We start from the raw sequence: 21253 nt of genomic DNA, 5'->3' as shown, positions 1-21253 counted from the left end.
GAAAGAGTTTTTCGGGACCGGTCGGACCCTTTGGCTTTCGACAACAGCCATCTGTATGAGCGATACAGATTTAGTGCTGATGGCATACGCTATCTGTGCAGACTGCTGGGTCCCAAAATTCAGCACCGCACATCTCGGAGCCATGCCCTCACCATCCCACAGACAGTGTGTATAGGGCTACGGTTCTTTGCTAGTGGCATGTTTTTATATGCAGTTGGAGATGCAGAAAATCTAAGCAAAGCCACAGTTTGCCGTTCAATTAGAACAATGTATTCAGCACTGAAAGGATTCTTGAACATCTTCATTACCTTTCCCGGACACAAAAGACCATGCTACATTAAGGAGGAATTCTACAAAATTGCAGGTGGGCCTAACATGAATTACAGATTACAGAATCGTGTTACTGTCACAGTAGGCCAATACTCATTATTTTGTGTTACAGGTTTCCCTAATGTTATAGGTGCACTGGACTGCACTCACATTAGAATAAAACGTCCCTCAGGTGCTCATGAGGGAGACTTTGTGAATAGAAAATCATTCCACAGTATCAATGTGCAGGTAAGTACTTATGTTGTCTGTCAACTGCATAGGCCTAAATTAATTCTGAGCATGAAATGACCTTGACACAACCTATTGCTTCAGATGATCTGTGATGCTGACTGCATTTTCAGCAATGTAGAGGCAAAGTGGCCTGGCTCGGTCCATGACTCCAGAGTCTTTAGGGCCTCTACAATTTCCCAGCGACTTTCACAAGGCAAGCCACAGGCATTTTATTGATAAGCACCTTGGACATCATGATAGTGTCAACAGTTTAACTATACTTCTTGTTCTAACTATTACATGTTGTGTTCTCAGGTGAATTCTCTGGTGTTCTGCTTGGAGACAAGGGCTATGCATGTCAGCCGTTTCTTCTGACTCCATTTGCAGACCCGCAGACAGCAGCACAGCACACTTACAATCTTGCCCATGCAAGATCAAGGGCCCGCATCGAGATGGCATTTGGCCTTTTGAAGACCCGTTTTCAGTGCCTTCACCACCTAAGAGTCACCCCAGAGAGGGCCTGTGACATCACTGTTGCCTGCACTGTCCTGCACAACATTGCCTGCCTGAGAAAGGAAAGGGCTCCCAGAGTAGCCTTGGATATGGACTGGGACAATGCAGCACTATTTCCAGACAGTCTCAACGGCAGGCTGGTCAGAGACCAATACGTTGCAAATTACTTTTGATTCCTGAATTATGTCTGTTTTATTTGGCTTTGGAAGCACACATTTGTTTTTGGTTTGTTAATTGTATAGAGTAGGCCTATATATCAAAGAAAAGACACCACAATGTTTTTTGACCTTTTTATTTTTTGGGAGATGTCTCATTTGTCTGCTGCGAGCTTGGGAGAAGAACAAAAAAAGATTAATACATTGTGTTACTGATATTCTTAAAGTATGCATTTAAATGATCATTTACTTCTCTCTCCAGTTTCTTAATTTCCAAGTTCAGTTTCTGCAGGGTTTTTCTTTTGATTTCCATATCAATATCCATCTCCCGCATTTTGTGTTTCTTTAATTTAATTTTTATCTCTGCCAAATCAATTTGCTTCTGGAGGTGTGTGGTGTATAGGGACCTGACCATTTGGGAACTCTGTAAAACACATATCAGTTATGACTTGGCTGCTGTGAGACTGGTCAGAGACCAATACTTTCTTAAATACAGCAGGAATTGTGCATGGTGTGAATTTGTTCTTCAGGGTAATACTTACTATGTTGGCAGGCTGAGTGTCTGCCTGCACAGGGTCTGGGTCCTATTAAATATATATTTGCTATGAGCACCACATCACTATTATCCATTATGTAGCCTATACTAAATAAGTATTTCCACAAGATTGACATGATACTGTACCTCCTGTCTTCTTGAGTCCACTGATATGGTTTCCTCCTCATCTTGTGCAGTAGATGTGCCTTCACCCTATACCAGATTCAACAGAATTGTATTGACAAAGGTTTGACAGGGGCCAGGCCTTGGGCCATTAATAATTAATACTCACCGGATCGAGGTCATCATAAAGGGGCTCCAGAAGACTGACAGTATTGCCAGACACTGCAAGACAATGTCAGACAGTCCACATGATATCATATGGATATCATATCAATGGTTGATTGTGTTTCATATTCAGGCTACTATAGGAATAATGTAGCCTACCTTGTATGAAGTGGGAGCTTTCTGTGGGTGGGACAGAGTCGGTGCAGGTCCCACCCTGGATCCCTTTAATTACAGGCCTCCCTTTGTTCATGTCAAGGGCCAACTCCTCTGCTGGGGTTAATCCTGGGGTAGCAGGGCCACCCCCCGTGCCAGACGTATGGGTCTTTTTTTTTACTGCTAAAATCAGTCAAAATAATATTAAATATGAGCAGTCACTGTATGAGTAGGCTAATCTATACACCTAATGTGTAGTACATTGTTTCACTAACAATTTATCTTAAACATTTACCAGTCTGCAAGATGTTTTTGTACTTGATTTTAACTTGCTGCCAGGTCCTTTTTTGGCCAGTCATGTTTGCTCTGTGAACATGAGTAACAGAAATGACATTAAAACCGCCAGACTATCACAACATGTAACAGCCTTGCACGTTAATAGGTATACCGAGAGAGAGAGAGAGAGAGAGAGAGAGAGAGAGAGATAAAATATAATTTGAGCATTTTAAATTAACGTTAGGCTACTGGGTAGACTATAGGCTACTCTATTTAATCTTCATGCTACATTGACAAGCCAATAAACTTCCATTGCTCACTTTTACGGACAATGAAATGTACAACTGTTAATCTCTGCAAATAAAGAGTAACTCAATGAATGGTGTTAATATAGCCCAACTGTTTCAGTGCAGTAAATATATATGTTTAGGGTAATAGGCCTACTTACGCATTCAGGCGGTCCGCGATGGTTTGCCACGCTTTTTCTCGCTGTTGTATTACAGCGGCCGTGTTTCCTTTTTTATTGATTATTTCTTTCACTTCCTCATATGTCTCCATGAGTATCTGCTGCTCAGTCTGTGTAAAGTATGCACAACACGTCTTCTCCATTTTGGCATCAGTAATTCTGTGATCGACCTCGCGGTCTTTTGAGGAAAGCCGTGGACGCGCATCTATCTGAATTACTTCAGCCTGGCTCAACCTAGTCGCTCCTCCTCAGCCTGGCTTGGCCTTCGTGAAACGCACCAAGCCAGGATGCACAGATTAGACTAGGTCAAGCCTCGCTTTATCAGTTATCCTGGATTTAGATATTCTGCTTTTGTGAAATAGGCCTCAGGACTTAGCCAAAAAATGTGAACATCAACAACTTCTCAGTCCCTCCCCCCTTTCCACTAAAGCCCAAAACGTCTCCTAAGCCCCTCGCCCCACAAGGGATTGAGACAGGTTGTCTCATTGGAACTACAGCTGCAGCTAAAAGTTACATAAGCCGCTTTCCAACCAAGTAGTTACAGGAACGTAGTTCTAGGAAAAGTCCACTTCTAAACAGATCTATTAACTACTCTCCCCCAAAACCATTTTTTCCAATTGTATTCCCACTGGCCAAGTGGCCATAGGGACTGGTAGGAGGGGTAAGGGTGTGATGCAAGCACGGCAACGGTCTTTATAGTGTTAAAATCAGAAAACAAATACACCAAGAAAAGTATGAACTAAATACTAAATCTAATGTATATAGCATATTTGTCATAATTTAAACAAGTCTCCCGAAGAGAAACGTATCTCTCTCTCCCCCCACCTCTGCCTGATGTGGATGTGTGTGTGTGTGTGTGTGTGTGTGTGTGTGTGTGTGTGTGTGTGTGTGTGTGTGTGTGTGTGTGTGTAACGGCCAGCCACAGGACACGCTTGTGGAGTTTAACTCCGAAAAGACAATAAAAAATAAGAAATCTTATGATGGACATGTGTTGTGATATTTAAACAATCCGTCAATGGCGAAATAAAAGCCTCTTATTTATGAGAGCGGTCTGAGAGACCTCCAGCTGACAGCGGGGTCTCTGAGCATGACTGGCCCAGTGACGAGCTAGAGGCCGGGGCAGGGGCCTGCTGGCTGTCGCCTCACTTCATGGAGCTTCTCAACTCTGAAAACTTTGAAGCAAATTGTCAATTCGGCATCGATTTTCACCAGACTGCCTATATTCCAAATCTAAACAGTTCATTTCTCACCTAAAATGTTGTCAGAAGTGAAATTAGTGATGAATAAGATGGCGAAAATTGTTAAAATTGTCCCGTTGTTGGTCTGTATGTACCAGAAACCCGACCCTCGTTGACCTAGGTTCATATGCTGAAAAGGGAACAGAGAAAAGAGCCTGGCCTGAAGTAGGAGCTGAAAGAGTTACAGGAACTGCTGCCAGAGGGACTTAAAAATCCCCAAATTGGTCCAGTCGGAACACAAGAAAAAAAGGGTTCTAGGAATTTTATGTTCTAGGAACTGCAAAAATCCCTCCGGTCGGAAAGCGGCTTTTGTGTTGCTTTAACAGGTCAAGTTGTATTAATTGAGTTTCTCAAGTCAGGTTATATAACAAAATCAGACTAGGTTATACTTAACAAAACTACAGAAAGAACTGCTCTAAATATGTTTTTTTCCTTATGACAGCCTGATTTTAAGAACAATGTACTCAATACATTAGTTCTAGTAAAACAGAAAGGATAACAATTCTCAGATTGTATTTTCCATCATGTTCTGCATGTATGTTAGACCTTGGTCTGCCTCACTGTCCAGACCTCATCAGTCCCCCCCCCCCCCCCGGGCTCGGTCATGGTGCAACAATAAATGTAGATGTGGTATATTTCAGTTGCAGCACTGTGTTGTCGTTGTATGGAGAAGGAACTTCGTAGACACTGCTCTTGATATAAAAAGATTTATTACATCAGAGTTTTCAGCATCAATTTACAGACCCATGGATATCTGGAGAGACGACCAACCCAATCTTCAAAAAGTCGCTCTAACTTTTCTTTGTGTGGACAATGTATATATCTCAATGCATTGTATCAACATAGGACGTAATTTTGTAAGTATATCATTGGACAGATAACTAACCAATCAATGCCTGTTATCTGGCACAACTCCAAAAAAGGTCTCTTCTGTCTTGGTGGGACCTCTACTCATGTTAACAATTTCCAGATGTTCTCAGTACATGTAGAGTAAAGTTCATGCATCCTCCTTATACCAAAAACTTAGATCACAATGGTAAATAGTCAGATACCACATAGACAAACATGAAGACTAAATCAACCATACTAAACTAAAACCCAGATAACATCAATGTACACCATAAACATTAACAGAACTTTATTAAAACACACTTTAACCAGGACAGAAAACAATCAGAACATGTTTTTTTTCTCCCATGAGCCTTTGCACCACTTCAGCCAAGAACAGTTCCAATGACCCCGCCCCTCCCATACAGAAACTTAACATCCTTAGTTATCTCTGCTAAATATGATCTGTGCACTGCATACTTAAGATGATTATTACAAACAACTAATGTGATTTAGAAATGAATATGGTTTTAAACAAAACATGAAAGAATAAGTAGTGACCACTATGAAGTTTAATTACAACTATATCTGGATTTACAGTGTATCCAGTATATATACACGGTCCGTGTACTTGGTAGCCAACGGATTTTCGTTTTGAAAGGAAAAAAACAAAAACGAAAAACGGCCAGTTTCCCAATTACCATTAGTAAATAGGAAAACAAAAAACGGAAAACAACCCATTATTCGTTTTTTGTTTTGATATTAAAAAACGGAAAACGAAAAACAATCTCGTTATCCGATTTTCTTTGATGTATTTGTAGATGGAACTCGGAAATTAAAATACGTGTGTATAAGTCGTATTCCTTAATTTTGCATTGGTATTTTTTTCGTGACCCGGAAGTTACTCCCGCCACGCCAAGATCCGCCCTTCAATAGCATTTATTGGCCAGTACCGCCTGTAAGATCCGTTCTGTGCATGCGGATAATTACGTAGTAGAAAACTAACAATGTCCCTGTGCGATTTGTAAAAATAGACTGTATATAAGTAACATGTGTCAACACTTTACGACCAAACATTACAACTTTTTTATTAAATCTTTTTTTATTAAATCTTTATTATATTCGAAACTTGTCACTGATCCAAAACAGTGTAGCGACATCGTTGTTGTGTTGTTTACGTTAATGTTTTTACCTTTAATACTTCGTCTTGACTAATAACCATAGACTGTCTATTATTAATGCGATGAAGTGTAAACGTACATAAGTGTCCTTTTGAAGATGGGATGACAGCTCTCCCAGCCACCACCGTATACCACTATTGTAGCTACATGCCAACGGCAGTAAACACTATAGTAGCTACATGCTAACGGTCATCTTAGCTGGCAATGTTGTTGTTAAATTCTCCCCAATTCCGGGTCACATTCCTGCTGAAACATGTCCGATTGTGTAGTGTTTGGTTCAGAAGCCTTTATCTGTGATTTTTGACGTTAGAAAGTGCTGCTTCGTTCCACTACAATCTAACGTTAGCATACTCATAGCTAACTATTGTAGCTGCATGCTAACGCGACATAGCGGAGCATATAGCTAGCTATTTACGTATGTAGCAGGACTTTGTACCGTAAAAATCACCAATAAAGGCTTCTAAACCAAATACTAAACAAATACAAATACAGTAAAGTGACCGGAATTAGGGGTGAAATGTCCAGCATTGAGCTACATAATAGTTTGCTAGGAGTTAGCTGGTCTCTCAGAGAGGTCTCATTTGTAGCCCTGTTTTTACCTGATACTTTCATAAAAGTACAAACACATGAAGTGAGAGGTATACACATGCTTAAACTTTATTTAAAACATGGACCTGAAGCAGGACGGAGTCATGACTTATAACACCAAAGCAAGGCTTCTAGCTCAGGCTAGCTAGCGTTAGCAAATTACCTTCAAAGTTGCAAAGAAATGACGAAACGTAAAATTTGAAGTCTTTATTTAATTTGCTACATGGTGTTGTACTGGATGGCCAGAGATGGCCACAGATAAAGGCTTCTGAACCAAACACTACACAATCGGACATGTTTCAGCAGGAATGTGACCCGGAATTGGGGAGAATTTAACAACATTGCCAGCTAAGATGACCGTTAGCATGTAGCTACTATAGTGTTTACTGCTGTTGGCATGTAGCTACTATAGTGGTATACGGTGGTGGCTGGGAGAGCTGTCATCCCATCTTCAAAAGGACACTTATGTACGTTTACACTTCATCGCATTAATAATAGACAGTCTATGGTTATTAGTCAAGACGAAGTATTAAAGGTAAAAACATTAACGTAAACAACACAACAACGATGTCGCTACACGGTTTTGGATCAGTGACAAGTTTCGAATGTTTGTAGCTATGACTATTGTAAAGATTTAATAAAAAAATATTTAATAAAAAAGTTGTAATGTTTGGTCGTAAAGTGTTGACACATGGTACAAACATAGACTGTAAATCGCACATGGACATTGTTAGTTTTCTACTACGTAATTATGCGCATGCACAGAACGGATCTTACAGGCGGTACTGGCCAATAAATGCTATTGAAGGGCGGGTCTTGGCGTGGCGGGAGTAACTTCCGGGTCACGAAAAAATACCAATGCAAAATTAAGGAATACGACTTATACACACGTATTTTAATTTCCGAGTTCCATCTACAAATACATCAAAGACAATCGGATAACGAGATTGTTTTTCGTTTTCCGTTTTTTAATATCAAAACAAAAAACGAATAATGGGTTGTTTTCCGTTTTCCTATTTACTAATGGTAATTGGGAAACTGGCCGTTTTTCGTTTTTGTTTTTTTCCTTTCAAAACGAAAATCCGTTGGCCACCAAGTACATGGACCATACACCTTTAAGCCCAGCTAGTTTGTGTCACAATGAGATGACGTGTGAGTGTGAAGCTTCTTTGTGGCCATCTAGCGGTTGGATTAGATTTTCTGGAGACCAGCTGACTCGTTTACCTTCAACATTTCTAGAGAAAGTGCTCTGACTCTTATTCTACCTCTGATAGTAAATAATGACAAAAGAGACATCACAACCGTTTATTAGATTTATCAGCATTTTATTATCAGCATTTATTGAAGTCCAGACAAAATGCAGATGTGTGGGTAATTAAGAGATTCCAATTGGGCTGCATGTCTTTGAAAAGTGGGAGGAAACCGGAGCACCCGGGGAAAACCCAACATACACGGGGGCCACAGTGCTGCCCTCACTCTTATAAAAGATGTGTTTGTATCACAGACTGGAAAAATAATGGACGCAGCATAGTGATGTCACCCATTGGTTTGTGAACTGCAGTTTTGTAGTGGGGAGTTTGCATTTTGGCTGCGCCATCTTGGGGTTTTGGAGCCAGAATTGACCATATTTGGATGACAGGGTGGAGCTGGGGAGGATGACGCGACAAAGAGAGTAAACAGGGACAAAGTGCTACCAAAGGCTGACCAGGACATTTTTAGGCAACCAAAATGTTTCAATCAACCTTGACGACACAGACTAAAGCTAAAAAACCAAAACTGAAATGAGCTCATGTTCATTTTTTATGTACTGTTATTTTATTTTTTTTAACCAGGTACTACTGTTTAACCTTTGTTGTAGTTTTCAGTTTAGTTTTAGTTTTTCCGTTTACTAACAATATTTGTCACTGCTTATTTTTGTTTTAGTTTCAGTATTAGTTTACTATAATAACCCTGGGCCCTGTACAAACTCCAAAAACACTTTTGGAAACTAGACTTACACATCCATTTTAAGAGTGTGCATTCATCTTGAAAAATGACCCATGTCATTATAAAGTTTTATGTTTTTCAAGATGAAAGCAAAGCAGAAAAGAAAAGATATTGAGGAAAGACTGAGGGCCAGATGTAATAACGCTTTTGCGCCCACTTCAGGCGTATTTGTTTCACAACGTGCGCCTAAAAGCATGGCGAGGTATGTAAAAACAGACCGTACTAAGGTAAAAGCGCAGACTGCCTGTCGCGGGGACTGAAAATAGCAAATTGTGCTTTTCCTTGTCATGCATATGCATTCATGGGAGGGTGAAGGGGAAAGTGGGAGTTTTCCATAAAGAGATGGGAGGGGAAGCGTAAAGTGTGCCTAATTATGTATTCCGCGGTATGTACAAAATCCGCCCGTGAAAGCGCGCCTCTATTTTGCGGTGAAAATTCTCCGCCTCTTAAAAGCAGGTGTAAACCAGCCGCAAGCGGGTTTCCTGGCATATGCCTCCTGGTGAAATGGCAGCAGTAATCCGAGCAAGAAGAAGACATAGGCCAAGGAGATGAGCTGAAAAGTTTCACACTTTTTCAGTTGAGTGAACACAAAATCATTAAGTGTTACAGATTAAGCAGCAGATTAAGCCATATAGTATTACAGTTACTGGAAGAACTCAAAAGACGACATCGAATCTCCGACTCAGCGTTCACATTCCATTCCAGCAGTTGTTAAACTCCTCGCTACATTACTAATATTATTTCATACAGTCATAGCATCAGCAGTGGGAATATCGCAGTCTGCACTCAGCTGTATCATAGCACCAGTACTTAACGCTTTGCTACAGCACAATTTACGGTATAGTGGGCGGAGAAAGGCGCTGATTACCCGATAAACTGCAGGTTTGGTAAATACGACGTAAGCTGAAGTATCACAGCGTGCGCTTTCTGCGGGTTGGCCATGGCATTGATAACGCTATATTCACTATATGTACGCATATCTGGCCCTGAATGTTGGATACTTGTGTGAGCTAGTTATCCTGTGATCCTCGTCTGATGCTGGAGGTGAAGGGCTTCTTCAGAATCCTAGCCACGGCAGAGAACATCCCGATGATGACGGCGCTCTTCTGTTTCTTCTGATGCCGGGGTGTCGATTCACTCTCCACGAGAGCCACTTGACTGTTGAATGTGTCGACTTCACACGCAGGAGCTACTTTGTTGCTTATTCTTCTGAAAATCCTCCTCACGTTTGTAACAAAGCTGGGTTTTTTATGTGTAGCTTTCTGCTGCTGTACTCGCAATTCCCTAGCAACCGCCTCCTCGAAGGCCATACCTTCAGACACGATGGCAGCTCGCAGTAGCTTTGTGGATCCAAACTCCAGACAAAGCTTCTTAAAGATGGTACGGTGGAGGTTTCCAACAGTTTGTGGGAGAGTAATACCTGTTTCTTCCACAATCCTCGTCAGATTCTTCAAAATTCCATCAAAGTTAAAGTCCATCACCGATGTCTTGGTGGAGTGGACGATGTGGTCCAGCAGCTTACCAAGGAACACAGCCAGAAAGGTCTTCTCTCCCTGGGATAACTCCTCTTTGGTAGTGGCTGGAGACACTGAGCTCACAGAAATGGTTAGGTCTGAACTGTGTGACTCCACTAGAGAGCCGATGGTACTCTCTGAGTTGAACTCCTCAACCACGCTCTCGTCGTCTGGACTGGAGGCCCAAGATGAAACGCTGACCAGGCGTAATTCTTCAGAAGGCTTAATCTGGTACTTCCGGACCACGCATCTGCTCAGTATGTTGGCAACATGAAAAACCATTTGTTTAGTTGATTGTGGTGTAACACACTCAACAGATTCCTCCAGTGGTGAGGAAGAAGTTGACTGCGTGATAACGGCCAGTGTGCGGTTGACCTTCTTGGCCACCTCTTCTGCAACCAGCTGCAGCAGTTGTTCAGAGTCGTCAGAACTCTCCTCTACGACTTCTAGCGCTTCTCCAAGACACTGGTGAAGTGAATGTCCAAGGCTGGCTTGGATATCATCCACTGTCACTGAGTGATAGTTATGCTCCCTTTGTGGAGATTCAATCTCGTCCCTTAAAAAGAGAAACAATCATATTTTAGTCAACTGATCTGCTCTGGGCAGTGACATTTAAAGCAACACTAGATAACTTTTCCCGCTTCGGTCCCCCTACAGGTTGGAAGCGGAATTGTCCATTACATTACATTACATTATGCAAGTTTGCCAGATCGGGCAGCGGCTCTGAAGTTCGAATGAACGGGACAATGTAATGTAATGGACAATTCCGCTTCCAACCTGTAGGGGGACCGATGTGGGAAAAGTTCTCTAGTGTTGCTTTAAACACTTCCTACTGGTATCGCCCTCTGAACATTTTTCAGAACGTGAGGGATCAAACTCAACTCTGACATCTGATGATAGTATTCAGCACTAGAATCTGGAGTCGACATACAGTAATGCAGCGCATTCACACGAACGGGTTCGTATGATATCCTACAAAATTCGGCGACCGCTGGCTGGTCACGTAACGACCGGTCACATAACAAAAACACATAAGTTTGGCTTTTCTTAGCGGTTAAATTTAGCAGACAAAAGGTGACTGTGAGCTGCTGGTCGTTTCAGCTGACATTACAGTTAAGTTTAGGAGTGAATAAGTGAGCGTCATGCGGCACCGACAGTTAATTTTAGCACCAAAAATGACTAGTTAAGATTAGAAAAAAGATTGTGGTTTGGATTAAAAACACAAAAAAGCATTTTCTGAGTGAACATCTTTTGTTTGCCCAAGGACGCTAACTCTGCTCCCTGGGTTGAAAGCGTTGTGTTTTATGACCCAGCCATATGTGGAGTGCTTACAGTGCTTTCCTTTAGTAGCTATACTGTATGTGCAAATGGTTCATGAGAACAACCTGAGTAATGATGCCTGAGAAGAAGATGGAAGTGAATAACACAGTTACTGTGGAAGCTTTTGACTTACAGGTACATTGTGACAGAAGTGTTGCTGGGGTTGCTGGCACTCTCCATGAAAGTGTGGCCCCAAGTCTTGCTATAAACCTGAGGTGCCACAACATCCAGGACCTTGTCGGAGACCGTCTGGACAACCTCGTGACACAGATCGGACAGCAGTATGACTGTGGCAGAATCAATGTTGCCAGCTGCCAGCAACAGCCAGTGTCTGGAAGAAGAGATTAGGAATGGTTAAGCCAAACAAACATCTAACCAGTGTTTAACCAGCTGATTGATGACTTTTAACTCTGACTTACTCATTTGTCATATACCCCAAATATAACATGACCACTTCATCCAAAGTCTTTGATGTGAGCAGAGGCAGCTCCAAATCACTGCACCTATCCTCTCCTAGTTCCTCTGGTGAACTCTGACAGGAAGAAAAAACATCAGGCTGTAGAAACAGCCATCTTTTACTCATCAACTAAACACTTCTCCTTGGGATGGATTGTAAGAAAATCTGTGTTCATAATCTGACAACACTATTAACAGTTATGGTTGGCTATTGGTGCTGAGCACAATTCAAAAACAATCCTTGAATTCAATCTGCAAGCTTTAATAAACCATAGTAGACATAATATACCATAGACTAGACAATAGACCATATATAAATCTGTGCATTTCAAGAGTTTAGGATCCAAATACAACTGTTATACAATGTTGCCTTCAGGGGAAACAATTAACTGTTGTATATTTGAATATCTTACCATGATATCCATGTGGAGCAATGATGTACGGCACGTTTGTTCTGTTAAGTATCCTAATCTTTCCATAGTTGACTCTGTGAAGGTCTGTGTAGATGTGTTCCCTGTGCCTCTGCTAAGTTAATAGTGACTTTAGAAGAGAATGGTCATAATGGAGTAGAAAGCCATAATTCCACCTGTGGAACTGTAGAACATTCTATACATTCTACTTCCACATGTGTCACGGTTACACACACACAAACATACACAAACACACACACACACACACACACACACACGCATGCACGCACGCACGCACACACGCACACACACACACACACACACACACACACACACACACATACACACACAACTGTTTATTTAAAAAAAAAATCAATATCACACAATTTTCCTTTTTCATGTGAAAAGTTAAGTTCATAAGCAATAAAACACTCATTAGTGTATCACTGCAGCCTTACTTAGTCTGGTTTTGCCAGTTACATAGGCTGACTAATGTCAGCTAACATTAGTAACCTTTAGATAGATACAGCTGTGTAACTGACATTACTTAGTCCTTTAACTGCCCTAATTGTTGTGGTTTTGGGCATTTCTGTTGCCTGTTTATATATTTCTGTTGCTGTTTCCTGTTTTTGTTGTTTATTCATGTGTTCTCTGTTCTCCCTTGTGTTGTCTAGTGTTGTGTCAAGTTTCTGTGTTTAGTTGATTTCATGTTTTCTGTCGGTTTTTCCTGTTTCCTGTTTTATTTTGATAGTCTGGTTTTCTGTCTTGTCTTGTCCAATTACTTCCTGTGTTTTCCCGCCTTTGTTGATTACCCTGTCTCTCCTAATGTGTTTCACCTGCTGTGTCACCTGCCCCTCATTACCTCATTACCCAGTGTATTTAGCCCTTGTGTTTCCCTTGTCTGTTGTCAGATCATTGTATGTCTTGTCGCCAGTTTATTTTCCTGTGTGTTTGTCTTAGTGTTAGTGTTCCTGTTTTCCTATTTTGTGACTTGGACCTCTTTTTGGATTTCCTTTTTTTTGCCTGCCTTTTCCAGGACTCCTTTGGTTTTGTATACTTTTATGTTTATTAAATCATCAAACGTTCCTCAGTTTCCGCCTCTGCATTTTGGGGCCGCATTTTCTCCAGCCTTCCGTAACACTAATGACTCTTCTAAACTTGCAACACTGAAACCCAAATTGCTCCTTAGCATCTCCATGCGTGTGTGAATAGAAGTTGCTTTTGATAAAGCATCAGCTAAATATAATTTAGGCTAATATATTATTTTCATTTTGTATCTACAGACCTTATATCCTGTTGGTTTATGCACAGTGAGAACCTACAGTTCTGACTACAGTTATGAATGAGGGCAGGGGCCGCCCCTCGGTACAGAATCACTGCAAAACTGATCAGTCATTGTCTGGCTATTGGCATAAACTTGCAAAGAATGGCACCACGCCTTGGAATAAGCCGTCATAAATAATACAGACACTGACAATACCCTTTCAACCCCTTGAATATACAACTATGTCAAATGAGAAACCGAACTGGGTAAAGTTAGTCATACTCCAGCATACTCCCAATGCTGGAGAAGTATAAGTTCTAGAAGGCTTATAAATGTAAATGGACTACATTTATGTAGCGCTTTTCTAGTCTTAACAGCTACTTACTGTGAACCACTTTTAATTAGTACAGGCACCATTCACACATACATTCGTACCATAGTGGCTGAGGCAGCCATAAAATGTGCAACCTGGGTTTATTGTCTTGTCCGGGGGACCCTTCGACATGGTACTGCAGGGCCAGGGCTCAAACCTCCGACCTTCCGATTGGTAGAGCAGTTGTCTACCAATTGGAAGGTCGTGATTTGATCCCAGGAACAAGGGCATTACCCTATTATCCCTACTTTAGCCTGATATTCAGCAAGGAGCGGAAACATACATAAAGTGCCTGTAAAGAATTTACACAATCTCTATTTGCTGGCTCGTCAAAAAAGCTGGAAACAAACAGAAAAGCAGAAACTGTTCCAATATGGTTGTTGAATTCTCTATTGAGTCTCTCTATACTTAAAGCTTTAGTGTGTAACTTTTTGATATTAATGAACGTCCGTTACATTCAAGCCGTTGCCAAATGAGTTGCTATAAAGCTAATTAAGACTATCAGCTCCACACAACTCTCTCTGGATTTCTCAGTATGACTATGTTCAGAAGATTGTGGCGTCCGGCGACTTTCCCGCGCAGAAACTCGAGTGAAGATAATGACCTCTTCTGAAGAGTCCATCATGTTTTTTTTAATCCTCCGTGTCCTCCTTGGCTACTAGCAACTGCGTGAATTCCTCATGGGGGCGACAGAAACTAAGCACTATAGCTATCTGCTGCCATCTGGAGCTCTCTGCAGTTCAATAACACACTGAAGAGCATCATTGGAAAATTGTGCACAGACAACTTTTACCTTGCACATAGACAACATTTTACTTTGCACACCGACAAGATTTTATGAGAAAAAGTAACGTGTTTGAGGTGAAAGTAGTGTATGTGCATGCTTTTTATGTGTGTGTGCTGGGTGGAATTAGTATATGTGCATGTTTTTGTTGTGTAAGGTAAAAGTGGTGTATGTGCAAGCTTTTCATGTGTGTGTGTGTGTGTGTGAGGTAAAAGTGAACACACACACAAAAATGTACACCCATTCTTGATATATGGCCTAAACAGCCCCTCATACTAGAACATAGTATTGGTAAAAGACCAATAGACTGTAGACTTCTCTCTTTCTGCACTGTGGTTGGTGCTAGACTGACAACTGAGCAAGCAAGCCAGGTTAGCCAGTCAGCCACTAAATTAGTAAAATGTAACAACGTTATGTTTCATTTACACACTTTTGTCACATCGTAAGAAAACATGAAGCAGGTGGAATCAGTAGCTAATGTTAGCTAACTAACCTGGTTCCTCTGCTCCCCACCGCAGGGAGACTTCTTTGCTGAAAGAATGGATGACAGCCAGAGACATGGACAGTAGTGGGGCGACTTGAGGCGACCCCAGTCAGTCTTCTAGGCCAGGTCACTACTAGTTTTTGGCCGTCTGCTTGGTGTGCAAGGGTCTTAACGGTCACAGGCGGTGTGCATTTCTCTGTGGATTGAGCGTTTTAATACTTAGTTTTTATATAGCACCTCGACCTGCTTTATAATAAAAAAAAGACCTGGAAATCTTCCTTTTTACAATACGGGACCATACCATGTATCAAATATAAGTACACAATGCAAAATAACTGGTAGCACCAAGAGCAGCATCACTGCTTCTTCCCACCATGTAGAATGTTTGCATATTTATTGAGTAACAGCAGCATTACACAGTAATATTCAAATCAAAGTTTATTTACTGTTGCATGACGTTAGCCTACTGGCTGAACACTGTTTATAGAGGAGACATATTACACCTTTCTCTCAAAGGGGGAGAAAAAACACTTGCTTATTAGCCCTTGCTGCCTTTACTGATAATGTGGGACAAACATAATACTCATTTCACAACTTCTTCATATGAGTGATGGATAATAAAAAAAAAAAACTCTAGCTGGTGTGTTTTTAACAAATATAATATAGTGTTATAACATACAGTTTGTCTCTGTCTGACAAAAATATATCACATATATATTCCCTTCTTTTGTTAGAAAATATTTACATAAAAGGTCAAATTTATCAAAGGGAAGAGAGTGAATCTCTAACGTTATGTGGGAACAGAGCTGCAAGGACATGATGTAAAAAAATGGCTCACCATAGCTTGACATAGTGACAAGTAAATACTGATCAAAAATCTTCAATACTGAAAGGAGAGGTGAATCATTTATAATAACATATATAATTTGAAACACGCCTGAGACAGTTAATCCATCACAATTGTCTATTTCTTTTGCTATTTTTCATCTACGTTACATTGTCACCAGTAATACTACGCAGAATGCTCCGACATCTGACATTTGAGTGACTGTCAACACAAGAAACTACTAAACTCAATTGGCATTACTATTTTCACAACAAACATCACTGCTAAATGTTTGTCTCTTGAACATGATTTCCTAACGACAGCTTGTGAATGTGATCCTATATATGAAATCTCAAATATTGGATGCCAGCTGCGTGCCAAAATAAAATATAACAATGTTAACTGTAATGGATTACCTGTCGTAACTAAGCTGCAAGTCCCTGAAGGATGATTTGTGTAGTGTACTCAAAAGAAAAGTCAAATCTGCCCAACAAGTAGGAAATCATTCTAAACGGGAACTTTCGGTTACACTTTACTTGAAGGTATCCACATAAGAGTGACATGACACTGTCATCGTGTCATAAACATTATAAAGAAGTCATAAAGTTTATGACATAACACTTCTTTTAGTGTCATTTGGTTTTTTTCATGACAAGTTATGGTTAGGGTTAGAGTTAGAGCTAGGGTTAGGGTTGATGTGTCATGACAGTGTCATGTCACTCTTATGTAGTGTTACTCTAAAGTGTTACCGAAGTTTCTTTATCAACTTGCATGTTGCTGTCGTGATGTCGGTCCTCATAAAAACTCAAATCATGCTTCCAGTCTGTTTTTATGCAAGTGTGAAAATTCATGGTTTAACTTGTCGACCTGCTGTAGTGATGTAGAAGTGTACTTCAGGGTGTGTCGGTACGTAGTGACATCACTGCAGGCTGTGGTTACAGGTGCACACTTCTGACCACGCCCAGTGTGTGATTGTGAAACAAGACTTGAAACGTTCAACCAGAGAAGGCAGTTGAACGGTAGATCCTAGACTGAACCAAATACACGTGTGGATGTTAACACGGGCGTAGGGCGCAGACGTCAACACTTTGGCTTCAAACACCAGTCAATAGACGGAACTGCAGTGTTTTACATACACTCTTGGTTTCCGATGTTAATAATTTCTCTCCAATTTCGGATCACATCGCTGGAACACGCCCGCTTGTGTAGTTTTTGGTTTAGAAGCATTTATTGAAGATTTATATCCGAAATGCCAAAATGAGGAACTTCTGGCGGAATTTCCAGCGGCACCTGAACAATCGCGCAAATGAAACGTCGTCGATATAGACTACGGCTGCAATGACGGACAGGAAGCCCAAGTGACGCCTATGCAGTATGTTTGTGTGTTGACATGTGTACCACAGATCCACAGTCCCCCTACAGGTTGTCTCATTGGAACTACAGCTCGCGCTCGAGTTTTTTTGTGATTGTTGCGGGCAAAAATCCTTGATTATGCGGCACGTTTTCTTAAAAAATGTGATGGAATACGTGGGATATTTAAGCAATTTTATGCGGTGAAATTGCGGGAACTTGCAAAAACTGCGGTTTCATCATGGCTTCATCGCGGGGTTTGCAGCTTTTTGATGATGTTCATGTCGCGTAATTACGTCACTTCATAACGTTCCCATGGCAACAGGGGAAAACGGCTGCTCTTGTGTGAAGTAAACGCAACATTTTTCAACTTTCTGCTAAGATATATGTGACTTTTTTGCAAAGAAAATGCGGGGATTATGAAATCATGCAAGCCCCGCATATTTTGCGCGGAAATCAGCAATTTATGCAGCGAAAGTGTGGCGTATTTGAAAAAATGCGGCCCCCGCATAACTATGCGGACTTTGGCTGATTATGCATTGAATTATGCGATCGAATAATCGCGTTTTTCTGGAGGGACTGATAATGTAAAGTAATGGACAATTCCGCTTCCAACCTGTAGGGGGACCGAAGCGGGAAAAGTTCTCTAGTGTTGCTTTTAAATCTTTGAAAAAAAACCCTAGTAAATCGACCTTTGCTTTCATGTGGATTAATTGAGAATTCAAATGTTACTCTGGCTTTTTCACCTGAATCCGGTTTTCCCATCGTGTTGATGATAAATTCTGACCAATAGCTCTATGATTAAGCATCTTATATTTTGTTTGCTAACCAAATGACGTTTTCCAGTTTAGTCCTGTCAGGCAGGACACTGGCTACTCCAAAACTCAACCCAAAGACATCTAAACACACGCTACAGCATTCATATTCATGTACAGATGAGTTATCCATAAATAAAAAAAAACTGATACGGCACACAACAGCCCAAAAGCTGTCAGAGAGTAAACAGAGAGATATTACAGGAATGATAAAGGCAGCATTACGAGTGAATGAGAAAAGCAGGATTTCAGATGATTTTCAAATTTTGAATGGAACTGATTAACGCGATTGATAATGATGGGAAAACAGGTTTCAGGTTAAAAATGGTGTTTTAACATAAAACACTTTTATGGAACTGAAACATTGAAAATAGTCTTAACCAGCCCGGCTGCCATCAGACGCCCGACTCTGGGTTTTATGTGTGGATATACAGATGTGTGTAAACCACACGTGTCCCTTGTCCATGATCTGGTTTTTTTTACGCAGAAAGTGTCCAAACTGAGGCAGAGACGAACACCAAAGCTCTCCTCTCATTCACACACACACACACACACACACACGCTGTCCAGAAGCAATGCTGAATGAAGCTGGAAGTCTGCCTGAAGCAGACAGACGAGTCCTTTTCCTATTCAGATGTGGCTCAGAGTTGGTTGGAGTCCGCGCCTCAGTACTCCACAGTCACTGCTTTGGTCTTGAGGTATTCCAGTAGAGCGTCCTCTCCTGTGGACCAGACCCAAAAAAAACAAAACAATATTCACTGGGAAGAATGGTGCCGAGGGACAAATCGTGGGACAAATCCGAATGAAATAATACCTGCTCATTATCTACGTTCAAACTAGGGCTGCACGATGTGAGGAAACTATCTAATTGTGATTATTTTGACTGATATTACAATTGCGATATTTTTTCAAGGATCTGTACAAAACAAAGATTTTTTTTCTTTAGTCTGTAGGCTACAATTTGTAGGCTGGAGCCCCACAATACTTAATTCAGAAGTGTTTGACACATGTTATGTCTTTAACAAACATTCATGCCTGTACTCACCAAGGTCTTTGCCAAAGCCGGACTGTTTGAAACCTCCGAAAGGTGAAGCCACGTCGGTCTTATTGTAGGTGTTGATGAATACTGTTCCAGCCTCAAGCCGCTCGCTCACGTACATGGCCTTGTTGATGTCGCGGGTGAACACGCCCGAGGCCAGGCCGTACTCGGTGGCGTTGGCTCTCTGCAGCACGCCGTCCACATCGCTGCGGTTTGCCAGAGGCACAGAGGACACCGGTTAGTACCTTAAACCGCACCACAGCACTGCAGCAACTCCAGCAAGATGCTTTTTTTATGACTCACCCATCTTTAAATTTGGACACCACCATGACGGGGCCGAAGGACTCCTCCTTGGCGATGAACATGTGGTCCTCCACATCAGTGAAGACAGTGGGCTCCATGAAAAAACCTGAAGGGAAATGACCGTACTGGTGATTAGCTAATGCTAACAATGATGCTAAAGCTTCTACAGAGAAGACCGAAAACAAGACCAAACCGCTCCTCTGGGTCAAATGCTGAACTGAGAAACTGACAGTCAATCCACAGAAAATGTATAAATTATCATTTTTATAATAAGCCTCTTTCAAAATGTATCTGTAGTAAAGTCAAGACTAGGGTTTGGTATAAACCGATACTTTTAAAAAGATTAAAAAAAATATATATATATATATATATATATAAAAAGGAGCATTCAGTGTTTGTATTTTATCCATCTTACTTTATCCATCCATCCATCCATCCAAACTTAATGCATAAGTGCCATTTGTGCAACCACTGTTTCGCTGTTTACCCAAAGCCTTTATGCCAAGGTGCTGGTATATACACATACCATACCCTTTGTTTTTGTTTTCTATAGGAAAATGCTGAACATACTTGTACAATTACAAGCTTGAACTTCGTACAATCTGTAAAATACACCAATAAAAAGAGTTTAAAGTATAATGTGCCCCCTGTATCCTGTGTGTTCATGTGACCTGACTGGACTGAAAATGAGTCCCAGTAGCTACAGACATTGTGCAGCTGGTGGTCAGGTGTGGTAGCCATTTTGCCCAGGGAGGCTCAGTGTGTTTTCTACCTGGCATGTCCACCTGTTTGCCTCCGTACACCAGCGTGGCTCCCTCCTTCAGTCCGACCTCACAGTACTCCAGCAGCTTGTCCATGTGGGCTTTGTGATTCTGTGGGCCGTGGTCCGTGGAGCGATCCAGTGGGTCTCCAATCTTCATCTTCTTCAGCTCTTCCACCTTAGAGGGAAAGGGTGGAGAAGAAACACAATGCTGCTGTGTGCTTAAAGGTCCTCGCACACCTTCATCTTTTTTCACACGTTAAAAAATAAATACGACCTCACCTTGTGTCAATCACGTTTATACACTGCCTCTGAAACTTCGTTGGTGGTCTTCTTTTTAATATGTGGCTACAGTATCGCTAGCAAAGCATCAAACTGAGCCAATGACATCATGAAGTAAACTTTGAGTTTGCTCCTTGCTCCATGCAATCTCAGGATTGGATGGACCCAATACTTCCTTTTTCTTTTTCTCTTTTTAAGAAGAGAAAGGACAACTAAACCATCCTCACTGCTTGAGGACTCTGTTTTGTGAAAAATTTCACAAAACAATACGGATTCATTAATACGCATCGGACTCAGTGTGCAAGGTTTCTGTGCGTGACCAATTTTTAGGATCACAGATACAAAAAAACGCATACACGATTTTTGGACTCAGTGTGCAAAGATCTTTTTGATGCCGCTTTTTTGTTTCTTTTGCTCAAACTGACAATCAAATTGCATTGTGGGAAGTGTAGGAGCCCAGGGACTAAAAGACTATGTTAATGTACAGTACAGTATGTACTTTACTTTTCTAGAGGAGGGCTTGTGT

The 21253-nt window shown here is 41.2% G+C and overlaps 2 protein-coding genes and 1 long non-coding RNA gene across 4 annotated transcripts in view; all 3 read right to left on the bottom strand.

Moving 5' to 3' along the window:
* Positions 1-1547: 1547 nt before the first annotated feature.
* LOC116042057 lies at positions 1548-2066 on the bottom strand. The gene is made up of 2 exons (XR_004103100.2): positions 1891-2066; positions 1548-1792 (listed from the first exon to the last, which is right to left on the bottom strand). It is a non-coding gene; the product is annotated as an uncharacterized LOC116042057 (long non-coding RNA).
* A 7552-nt stretch (positions 2067-9618) lies between these two features.
* Positions 9619-12716, bottom strand: LOC116042055. The gene is made up of 4 exons (XM_031288181.1): positions 12451-12716; positions 12001-12137; positions 11715-11912; positions 9619-10817 (listed from the first exon to the last, which is right to left on the bottom strand). The coding sequence occupies exons 1-4, from the start codon at positions 12514-12516 to the stop codon at positions 9758-9760; spliced, it is 1461 nt and encodes a 486-aa protein (XP_031144041.1). The 5' UTR covers positions 12517-12716; the 3' UTR covers positions 9619-9757.
* A 28-nt stretch (positions 12717-12744) lies between these two features.
* aldh1l2 (aldehyde dehydrogenase 1 family, member L2) overlaps positions 12745-21253 on the bottom strand; it is a 34582-nt gene continuing 26073 nt past the window's right edge. Inside the window, exons 20-24 of one of the 2 annotated variants that reach the window (XR_004896019.1) lie at positions 20458-20623; positions 19686-19791; positions 19389-19588; positions 18901-19064; positions 12745-12799 (exon numbers count right to left, since the gene is read on the bottom strand). Coding sequence is in view for 1 of the 2 variants with exons in the window: in XM_031288180.2 (XP_031144040.1) it covers positions 19009-19064; positions 19389-19588; positions 19686-19791; positions 20458-20623 (528 nt within the window). In the remaining variant the exon portion in view is untranslated. Of the gene's footprint in view, positions 12800-18766; positions 19065-19388; positions 19589-19685; positions 19792-20457; positions 20624-21253 lie in introns of those variants that run through there. The other variant, XM_031288180.2, reaches the window with a different exon arrangement.

This window comes from Sander lucioperca, chromosome 20 (genome assembly GCF_008315115.2).
Source record: "Sander lucioperca isolate FBNREF2018 chromosome 20, SLUC_FBN_1.2, whole genome shotgun sequence".
NCBI lineage: Eukaryota > Metazoa > Chordata > Actinopteri > Perciformes > Percidae > Sander > Sander lucioperca.
The sequence above is the reverse complement of the archived record's forward strand: the minus strand, read 5'-3'. Positions and strand labels throughout refer to the sequence as shown.